The sequence below is a fragment of the Oryza glaberrima genome, chromosome 5 (assembly GCF_000147395.1).
Source record: "Oryza glaberrima chromosome 5, OglaRS2, whole genome shotgun sequence".
Lineage (NCBI taxonomy): Eukaryota > Viridiplantae > Streptophyta > Magnoliopsida > Poales > Poaceae > Oryza > Oryza glaberrima.
Window position 1 is genome coordinate 25,646,437 of NC_068330.1, and position 11,484 is coordinate 25,657,920.

The 11,484-nt window shown below is 47.3% G+C and overlaps 1 protein-coding gene across 1 annotated transcript; it reads left to right on the top strand.

The window, feature by feature from the left end:
* The first annotated feature begins 3,866 nt into the window (after positions 1–3,866).
* LOC127774709 (S-type anion channel SLAH2-like) lies at positions 3,867–5,963 on the top strand. Its single transcript, XM_052300992.1, has 2 exons — positions 3,867–4,442; positions 4,523–5,963. Exons 1-2 carry the CDS (start codon positions 3,867–3,869, stop codon positions 5,729–5,731), a joined length of 1,785 nt encoding a protein of 594 aa, XP_052156952.1. The 3' UTR covers positions 5,732–5,963.
* The last annotated feature ends 5,521 nt before the right edge of the window (positions 5,964–11,484 follow it).

An 11,484-nucleotide genomic window follows, 5' to 3' on the forward strand; every position in this document is an offset into this window, starting at 1 on the left:
GTCTTGGATATATATGTATATATCGATATCGCCCATCGATCATCACGGAAAATATGGATGATATGTTCGGTATATATATAGAAAGAGCAAATTTCTTTTTACCAAATTCTTCTCTCTTAACCAAAAAATGCTTAAGAGAGAAGAATTAAGTTACATTGATCATGGGCTGGGAGACAAAATATCAGGATGGCGCATGTAATATATATAATTTAATGAAATTAATGTTAGTCAAGCTTATTTCTGGGAGGGAGTATGGAATTAAGGATTTAGGAAGGAAGGAATTTACCTTATGGGAGACAAAATCTAGACGACACACGTAAGTGTGATGTAATGAAAGACTAAACTTGTTACAGAACACTGAAAAAGGATTTTGCTGAGAGACATCTTTAAAAAATTTATTTTCTCAAGAACACCTAAAAAATTAAATATGGTAATAGTATGATAACGTGAGTATTAAAATACAACATATACTTATAATTGAGGAGAAAAATAACCATGTAAAATATCCAACCCAGCCCTCTGCCTCACTCGAAGCGGGCTAGGCAGTGGCAATAACGACGAACATACTCCGAGTGGCTAGTACCACTACCCCCTCCCACCTCAAGTAGTTAATGGATGGAGCTTGCCCCACAGCTCGGTCGTCAAACAGGAGGGCATGATCTTATCCCACTACAAGTGCTTTCTCGGTTATCACTAGAACCAACGACAGTGCTCAGGATCGGTGATGCAACAGAAGCCAGAATTATAGAGGTGGACTAGATCTTGTAGTTGTTATTCCAAGGTAGTGAAGCAAATCTAGTAATGTCCCTAGATCAATTGGGCCAGATCTAACGATGGCGAAGGGATTCATGCATTGATATGAAGATAACACCGAAATGCTTACTTTGACCCATGAAGATAGCTCCATGCCACATGTCTTTTTTGTCCCTATCGGTCATCGCACGTAAATCAATGAAATGACATGTGGGGCTAGTTTGTATGGAGCAAAGTCGTTGAGATAAAATTCTCTCTCTATCCCAACGAGAAGTAATAATTTTAATGGCCTTAATGATCTCTAGCACAATACTGCAATATCTCAGTGTGTCTTGACAAATGTAAGCTTTTTACAGTGTCTGTCAACAAAAATATTGTTTTTATTGTTTTGTAGTAGTAATTTTTGTCTGAATGAAAGTAAAGTTAGTCAAGCTTATTTCAAGAGGGAGTACGTAATTAAAGTATGTAATTAATGAAACTACATCATGGGAGACAAAATCATGTGGTGTGGTTTAGACTTTTAGTGAAATTAAAGGTTAGTCAAGGAGATTGACCTCGACGTTTAATTCAGGCACGAGATCATAGGCCGGCTGTGCCTGACTGGCATGAACTTTTGACTCCTCTCCCTGGCTCCTTCCGCAGCTTCCCGTTTTTACAAGCTACTAGCATCAATACCAAAGTCTTGATCCTGTACGTACTAGGCATCATCAAAACCAAAGTCTTGATGATGCATGGTCTGTTTCCCGTCGTCCAAGTTAGGTGTGCACTACTGTAGTAGTGTATCTCTCTTTTTTTTCCCTTTTGCTCTCTCATCTCTATATACTCCCTTCGTTTTAAAATGTTTGACACCGTTGACTTTTTAGTACGTGTTTGACCATTCATCTTATTTAAAAAATTTAATTAATTAATTATTTTTTTTCATATCATTTGATTCATTGTTAAATATACTTTTATGTACACATATAGTTTTACATATTTCATAAATTTTTTTTAATAAGACGAACGGTCAAACATGTGCTAAAAAGTCAACGGTATCAAACATTTTGAAATGGAGGGAGTATATGCCTACATATCGATCAATGGATTCAAGCAAACTTAATTAGTTGGCGATCGAGTTGAAGAGAGAGAGAGAGAGAGAGAGAGAGAGAGAGAGATCAGAGCGAGCTAGCTTAACTTAATTTGAGGCCGGGTACACAATAGACACGCATTATGTTTTCTGGCCATTAGCTAGCTACTAGTTCTTACCGGCCGAGTAGTAGCTTCGTCTACCTCTCCGGCCACCATTATATATACTTCTCTCACTTGGAGTGTGGAGGCGCCGTCGTCCGACAGATTACTGAAAGAAAGCAAAGGTATATTATACCACTGATCTACTGCTAACTGCTGTGTAAATACTATAAGTGCATGGATCATGTACGCTTTTGTATGAGGTGCTTCACGTCTTCGCGACACCTTAAATATTTCATCCTTCAATGTACTCAATATTGAGCAGATTAGTAGCCACTAGTCCTAGAGAGCATATGCACGTACGTAGCAGCTAGCTAGCTAGAGTTTGAAATAATTTGAGAGGATTATTTACTTGATCAAACTTAACCGATAATTTAAAATAAATGGTCTAAGCAATATATTTTTTAAATATATAAATTATTTTAAGGAAATATATTTTTCGAGACATGGAGCAAATAATATGTTCAAATAATTCGGTAAAAATCTAAACATATAAGCATAACTACATATTCATGCTTCCGGTGCGTACCGCGCGTAATGATTATCTAAGAATCTAAGATCAAGTTCTTATTTTTTTTTAAATAAAGAAACATAAGTTGTACTCCCTTCATACTAAAATATAAACATTTTTAGATTGTTTACTAAGTACTCCAATTTTAAGGTTTCCTTAATTTCAATCACTTTAGTGGTTAAACTTTTATCTTGAATTATTTAGATTACCCTCCAATCATTTCGCATACAATTGATTATAAACCCTAATGTTATTTGCGGCTAAAAATTAATTTATAGCAAAACTTATATATATAAAAAACAAACAACGTGTAAAAAAAATTAAAATCAACTTTAAAATAAGTTTTGAAATTTAAATTCTAACCTTGGCTAATCTCTACTATTAAATTGAATATGTTTTTGCTAGTATTTTGGTACGTTATCCGTGTTTGAGTCGGTTTTTAAGTTCATTTGTTTTTGAAAATACAAATCGGTGTTTAAGTCGGTTTTTAAGTTTATTTGTTTTTAGAAATACAAAAGGAGTCGTATAAAAAATCTCTTAAAAAAACTTACATGCTAATTGATGAAAGTTGGACTCCTAAATGCAGCTCATGATTTTTTTTAAAAAATATTTAAGCAAATTTCTACAGTGAATATCATCCTAATCCAAAATAAATCGTATAACAATAATAAAATTAAAATAACATTTATCTGTGGTAACGTATGGATATTTTTCTAGTAAGTTAAATAACAAAGACGATGAGAAGGGGATGAAAGAAGAACAGCCGGGACGGTCTATCCTGCTCTGGCAGCCAGGGTTCAGATACGGCCTGCACACTGTACCATCCGGTATTCCGGTTGATGGCATCTTCCATTCCCTGCATACATGGTCAATAAATAACAGCCGCTTTGCCGTCACCAAAATTACCTGTCAGGTAGTGTAACTACTTATTTTTGGCGTATATACGTACTCCTACAGTGTGTACGCATGTCAATGGTCAAGTCAAAACCCTCTTTGCATTGGTCGACGCGGTACAACTTTTCTTCCCTCCCGGGTCACTGCATGTCTCCGCACAGTAATTACTACTACCACTACAGCAGCAGCCAAAACCAAAGGGAATAGACTAGACCCAAGAAGAAAAATTCAGGAGAAAAAATTGGGGCTACGTGCATGGAAGCTTCGCGCCGAATCACACGTGCCTCGTCCCACCTGTCCGCGTCACCCGTCTCTCCTCGCCGCCGCCGCTCTTTGCTTCTGCACGTAGCATCCTCTATCTCGCTCTTGTCCTCTTCGCTTCGTTTTGTATATAAAGACGCCACTGCGCTTCGCTCTCCTCTGCTACTACCTGACAAGCTTTGCTTTGCTCGCACGCGTTCGCAGCTCCACCTCATCATCCATGGCGTCCACCGACAGCGTCCAGGTGGCTGCAGGATGGCCCGCCGCCGCCAGGGAACACGAAGAGTGCCCGCCGCCGCTTGTCGTTGGAGCCCCGTCGCATGATGCCGACGCGCAGCCGGAGGAGGAGATACCGTACTCCGTCTCCTTCAGCGTGCCGGCGTCGCCGTCGGGGATGCACCTCGGCGCGTCCGTCGTCCGCGTGCACGCCGCGCCGCCGTCCGTGGGCGAGGCCAGGATCGACATGATCCACCCCGCCGAGCCACCGCCGCAGATGCTGTGGCAGCAGGCGAGGTTCCACTCGCAGCCCACCCTGACGGTGATCAACGGCGAGGCGGCGGCGCCGGTGCCCCGGAGCGACAGCACGCGGGACCGGCGGTTCGACCAGTTCAAGACCTTCTCCGGCCGCCTCGAGCGCCAGTTCTCCAGCCTCCGCGGGATGCTGCCGCAGGAGCCCGCCGCCGACATCGAGACGGCGGACTCCAAGATCTCCGAGGAGGAGGCCGACGGCGGCGAGGTGCCCACCGCCGACCGCTACTTCGCCGCCCTCGAGGGCCCCGAGCTCGACACCCTCCGAGTACGTCACTTCGAAACCTTAGCTAGCTCAAAATTTCTTGCCATTGTAACGACTAGACTAATGAGGATGTCGGCGTGCAGGCGACGGAGGTGCCGGTGCTGCCCGAGGACGAGAGGTGGCCGTTCCTGCTGCGGTTTCCGATCAGCGCGTTCGGGATGTGCCTGGGCGTGAGCAGCCAGGCGATGCTGTGGAAGACGCTGGCGTCGGAGCCCTCCACGGCGTTCCTCCACATCAGCCTCGACGTCAACCACGTCCTCTGGTGGGTGTCCGTCGCGCTCATGGCCCTCGTCTCCGCCATCTACCTGCTCAAGGTCGTCTTCTACTTCGAGGCCGTCCGCCGCGAGTTCCACCACCCCATCCGCGTCAACTTCTTCTTCGCGCCATGGATCGCCTGCCTCTTCCTCGTCAAGGGCCTGCCGCGCCAGGTCTGGACCATCCACCACGTCGTCTGGTTCCTCCTCATGGCGCCCATCCTGCTCCTCGACCTCAAGATCTACGGCCAGTGGATGTCCGGCGGCGAGCGGCGGCTGTCCAAGGTGGCCAACCCGTCGAACCACCTCGCCATCGTCGGCAACTTCGTCGGCGCGCTGCTCGGCGCGAGGATGGGGCTCCGGGAGGGCCCCATCTTCTTCCTCGCCGTGGGGCTGGTCCACTACATCGTGCTGTTCGTGACGCTGTACCAGCGGCTGCCGACCAACGTGCAGCTGCCCAAGGAGCTCCACCCGGTGTTCTTCCTGTTCATCGCGGCGCCGAGCGTGGCGTCCATGGCGTGGGCGAGGCTGACCGGCGAGTTCGACTTCGGGGCGCGGATCGCCTACTTCGTCGCGCTCTTCCTCTACATGTCGCTGGCGGTGCGCGTCAACATGTTCCGGGGGTTCAGGTTCTCGCTGGCGTGGTGGGCGTACACGTTCCCGATGACCAGCGCCGCCATCGCCACGGTGCTGTACGCGTCGGAGGTGACCAACGTGGCGACGAGGGCGATGGCGGTGGGGCTCTCCGGGATCGCCACCGTGACGGTCACCGGCGTGCTGGTCACCACCATGTACCACGCCTTCGTGCGCAGGGACCTCTTCCCCAACGACGTCTCCATCGCCATCACCCGGAGGAAGCCCAAGTTCAGCAAGATCCTCGCGCACCTCCGCTCCTCCGGCACCGACGTCAAGGAGCTCGTCTTCTCCGTCTCCTCCAAGAACGGCGCCGACGACTCTGCCTCCGTCTCCAAGGCAAGCAACTGCAGCTCCGGCGATCAGTCCCCGGTGCCACACGCCGGAGCTGGGCGTGGGCGTTAACTAATTTAGTACGCTGTCGCGTGCGCGCGCGCGTGTACAGACTTGATAATTAATTTCTCTTTTTTTTTTCTTTTTCGATCCTTGCACAATCGATTCGCTACGAATGGACGGCATTGGCGGATCGGCAGCGACCAGGGGTTTATTCTTTGAGCGAATTGCAATAAGGATATTATAAGCTTCAGTTTTGTAGGTTAGTTCCAGTTTATAATTATTGACTCGGGAGTTTTTTTAATTTATTCCATCGGACATGTGTTTTTAAAGAGGAGATATAACGTGTAACTGCATTTGGATTTGGATTTGATTGTATCTTAATCCATCACGCCGTGCTGTTCGTCTAACTTCTGGATGAGATAATGGGAGACCCAATTTGGAAAAAAATCTATTTAATTAATGTGGTGTTTGAGATGGGAGGGACTTAACATAAGTCTCTAGGCGAGCGACTATATTTTTTTTTTGTGAGAGAGACTAAAAAATACTCCCTCATTCCCTAAATGTTTGACACCGTTAATTTTTTTAAACATGTTTGGCCGTTTGTTTTATTTAAAAACTTTTGTGATATGTGTAAAACTATATGTATACATAAAAGTATATTTAACAATAAATCAAATGATAGAAAAAGAATTAACAATTACTTAAATTTTTTGAATAAGACGAACGGTCAAACATTTTTAAAAAAATCAACGGTGTCAAACATTTTAGGATGGAGGTAGTAAGTCCATCCCATCCTAAACACCACCTTACGTCTGTCGACTCTAACGGAGTCTGATTTTCTTACCTCAACTTTAGAACTATTAAAAAAAACTAGATATATATAACAACTTTATTAAATATTAATTAATGTCAATTTAATTTGTCTCCTTCAATAGTTTAGATGTTGTTTTATTCTACGTGACATGTTAATCAGTCCAACCCATACTAACATGACATCTAGGTTGCACTTAGGTAGGACTGTAGGAAAAATTAAAAACAAGAATCTCATTGGGACTTTGAGAGGGTGTTTGGGAGAGAGGGCCTTAAAAAAAATAAGACGCTTATCCCCTCAGTCCGGCCCTTGCTTCTCTCCCCATCTACTACTTTCTTCGTTTCACAATGTAAGTCATTATATCATTTCTCACATTCATATTAATGTTATATCTAGATTCATTAACATCAACATAAATGTGTGAAATGATATAATGACTATCCCTCACATCTTCCTCTGACGCCGCTCCTTGTTTATTGCCATTGTCGTCGTCGCCTGCTCCTTCTCGCCGGCGCCTCGAGATTTGGGGACGGAGCTCGAGCTCCACCTGTGAGAGGAACAAGAGACAAGGTCAGAGAAGAATGTGAGCGTGACGTTGGGCTTGGATGTGAACTTGTTAATTAATTTCTCTTTTTTTATCCTTGCACAATCGATTCGCTACGCATAGACGGCATTGGCGGATATCGGTAGCGACCAGGATTATATCCTTTGTGCAATAGTTACAATACAATTTTGTAGGATATCAGTTTAAAATTATTGTCTTGAGAGTTTTTTTTTTCATTGGACACATGTTTATAAAGCTGTGTGTACCATGTAACTGGATTTGATAAAGTATTATTCCATCGCGCGGTGCTACTCCTCTGAGTCGTCACACCAGATGCGATCATGGGATGCCTAATTTTGTTCCATCACGCGGTGCTACTGTCACGCCCAGAAATTTAGCCCAAATTTCCAGACTATTTTATGTATTAAATCCCTGTCCAGAACCAGCCAGGGTACACAAAACGACAAGTAATATACAGTTCCAAACGTAAATAAAGCGTAAAATACTTACAGAAGAGGCACTTAGTCCTCACACCGAAACAAAAGCAGCAGCAGCGGAAAAGGCGATCCTAGCGGGGCTTCAGCTCCACTCCACAGGCAAAACTCAACTGGGGTCTGAGCCTTGGTCTTCCAACTTCGTCTTCAGCTCAGAAGCACTACACTTCTGAAAAGGGGGAATAATAGCAAGGCTGAGTACAACCACCGTACTCGGCAAGCCACACCAATGATGCAGACGTGCAAAGGGATACAAGGACGGTTTGTGGCTATTTGCATAAAGGCGGTTGTAAAACATTTTATTTAGCAAAAAGTAAAACTGTTGAATAATTAAGGTAAATTAGATCTCCACTGATCAACGCTACACCACGTTGAACAGGCCCAACCAACCCACCTGTACAACAGTGCATTGGGTCGATTTATTAAGTGTGAGACTAATCATGGTGAATCTGGTCGATCGCCCATAACCGCGGGCACGGCTATTCGAATAGTTTTACTCTGGCCAGAGGTGCACAACTGTACCCACAAGACACAACCCACCGACATGTCACCGCGTCATCATGTGCCCATGATGCACACGTCACCATGTCGAGTGATTGTGACGAGACCCTTCGCATAACCCTCCCCTAACCATCCACACCACGCTAAGGTTTCACCCCCACCCTCAAAAGGCAGTGGGCGGTCCCCTCTTGCGCCGCGGCGAATCCGGCAGCTGGACAACCAGACACCCCGGCCGACCCAACTCCATCACGCCCACCCTCGCCACCGGTGCCTAGGAAAGGGTCGAGCTATACTTCAGATCAAGCAGTTACCCACTCCCGCTTGTGGCAAGCGCTGTAAGTCTTCCAGGGTTTCCCATGAACCGGTCCTTAATTGCCATGGGTGCGACTCGCAAAACCATGCACCCACAGCCCACCATTCAGTCGCATTTTAGTTGGATAATTGCGACCATGAAACATGGCCAGATGTCTCGAGCACGCAGCTCAACAAGATACTAGAATGTCTAATACTGCAATTATCCCATCGACTGAGCTAGTGGTAATTAAGCATGGCTAAGCATATAGTTCTAGCTAGGTCACATAAGTAACATGAGCTAGTCGATTTATCACCCAAGGTTGACAAAGGACAGATATCATGGCACAAGCGAGCAGATAGGTAAACCCCTGATCCCATGTAATTAGCAAAACATGCATATTTATTTGCAAACAGTAAAACATTTATAAATTGGGAACAACATGCTCAAGAGGAATGTGTGACTTGCCTTGCTTCTTCACTTGGATTTTCTGAACTCTTTTCCTCGCGACCGCGATCTTCCGAAACTACGGATTCTACACGCTGGCACGCAAAACGAGGAAAAACCATAATAAAAACCAAGGAAACAGTACATAAAAAGTAAACAAACATTTAGAACTCAATTTTAGATGAATTTTGCAATTTGAATGGCCCAATTCGGAGTTCGAATGAATTAGATATGAATTTTAGAAGTTTTGAGCCATTTAAATGGATTTCTATAATTATTAATGATTTATTGCGCAATTATCAATTATTTTCTCAAAGGAAAAGGCATTCGCTGACGTCAGCAAGGGGCGCCGGCGCCGACACGCGGGCCCCGCACATCAGCGGCACAAAGGGGCGGGCGCACGGTGGACTCGGTCCACCGCGGCCTGGCGGCACCGTGGACCCAGACCACGAGAGTGGTCCACGGGCAGCGAACAGAGCGGCAAGGGGCGGGCTCGCCGGCCAGCCCGACAAGGCAGCGGCACACGCGCGGACGGCCGCCGGCGATGGCAGCACGACGCGGCGCCGGACAAGGGAGGCAGAAGGGAAAAGGGAGGAAGGAGGCCTCACCGTGCACCGGGCGGCGAGGGGCGACGAGCGCGGCGGCGAGCTCATCAGGACGACTGCGGGATGGCGCTCCCGTGGCGGCTCCACGGGAAGGAGAGGACTCCGGCGGTGAACGGCGGACGGAGGCCGGGATGACCTCGACGGGAAGGAGAGGACTCCGGCGGTGAATGGCGAGGGCGAAGGGGCGGCACCAGACGGAGAAGCCGATGGAGGCGACGGCGCATATTAAGGTGGTCTGGGATGGCAGCAGGAGGCGGCCGGAGGCGGCAAATGCGGCGTCGGCCTCAGGTTGGCGGTGGGGGTGGTTTTTCGGTGGTGGAGGGGATAAACGGATCGGTGGTTGGGCTTGCCCACGCGGCGGCGAAGCCGGCTGCGGTGGTGGCAGGGCACGGGAGCGGCTCAGGCGACGACGACATGCGGCTGGAGGCGGTTTAGGGTGGTGGCGACTCGGGTGCATGGTGGAAGGGGAGTTTCGGCGGAGGTTTGTGCAAATGGAGCGGTGGCCGGTGTGCGGCGAGGCATGGCGAAGCCGGCGGTGTAAGCGGCGCAGCGCGGCGGTGGCTACGGCGACGGCGGCGTGCAGCCGGAGCTCGCCGGAAAGCGGCGGAGCGCGGGCTCGCGCGGGGAGCACGGGAGAGGTAACGAGGAGCTCGGGGAGGAGAGGGAAACGGAAGAGGAGAGCACGAGGGTGCTTTTTGTAGGCTCGGGGAGGAGAAATCGTGGCCGGACGTGGCGGATTTGAAGCGGCAACGGCCGGCGACGTGGGCGACATCGTGGGCGAAGTGGGGCTCGATTTGGCGCCAAAAATTGGGGAAAAGTGGGGGATTTGGTGGAGGAGGTGGAGGGGAACCGATTTTATGCGGTTTGGGCGCGAGGGCGCGAACGGGAGGAGCCGGAATCGGCGGCGACGTGGGTGGCAATGGCGGCAATGGCGGTTTCGGCTCTGGAGGCTGAAGGTAGAGGAAGGACCGGACAGGTGGGATCGTCGGGCCCACCTGTCGGGGAGGGAGAGAGGGAGGAGAGCCAGGGGGTTATTTAGACTTTGCGCGAGGGGAAATTGATCGGGCTGAGAAGGGAGGGGTCGGCCCGAGAGGGAGAAGGGAAGGAGAGAGGGGCGAGCGGGCCAAGGAGGGGGAAAAGATCTTGGGCCGAAAGCGGCCCAAAGACAAAGAGGGGAAATTTTATTTGTTTTCTTTTTATTTTAATTGATTAAATGAAATTTGTGCTATTAAAATTATTTCTTGAGCTCCGAAAATTCACGAGAAAATTTCAGAGAATATTTTAGGGCACAGAGAATATTACAAAATATTCTCGGCCAATGATTTTTAAAGGAAATTTTAATTTCCTCAATAATTCACTTGATTAAAATGCTTTAACTTTTATTTAATTTCTAGAAAATGCATTATTAAATGATTTTTAAATCCCGAACGAAAATCGGGGCGTTACAGCTACTCCTCTGAGTCTATTTTACCTCTCTCGATTTTAACCCTAGTCTAAAATTGCAATAGGGATATCATAAGTTATTCCAGTTTTGTAGGAGTAGATTAGTTGCCAGTTTAAAATTATTTTATCAGGTTATGGATACCACATACCTAATAGTAGTTGACTAAATCTCGGCAGGACCCACCACATACCATGTCTTATACGGAAACAACCTTTAGATATAGGAGGAGTTCCGCATAAGAAAGGATAACCAGAGTCCTACATGGAAATGACAAGGACTACTCGGATTGTATCCATATTGGTTTCCCTAGTTCTACTTGAACAAGGGGACACCTATAGGTACAAATACAAGGTCCCCTAGGAGGAGAGGGGAGACGGAACAACAGAAGCCACAACATACAAAGCCAACATACGCTAAGACAAGATGTCGGATATCGACTTCAGAAATAGGCATGGCTAGTCCCCTACGATGCCTACGGGTACTGTCAGGAGATATCGACTTCAGAGATAGGCATGGCTAGTCCCCTACGGTGCCTACGAATACCGTCAGGAGAGATATAGCGCTGTCTCTGATCTCGCCGGATGTGGATTCAAGGAGGAAGACCACCCTGTTGTCGACTACGAGTCAGACCTTCAGACCGCCATGTCGACAACAGTTAGATAGGCTACCCCAAATATTGTACTG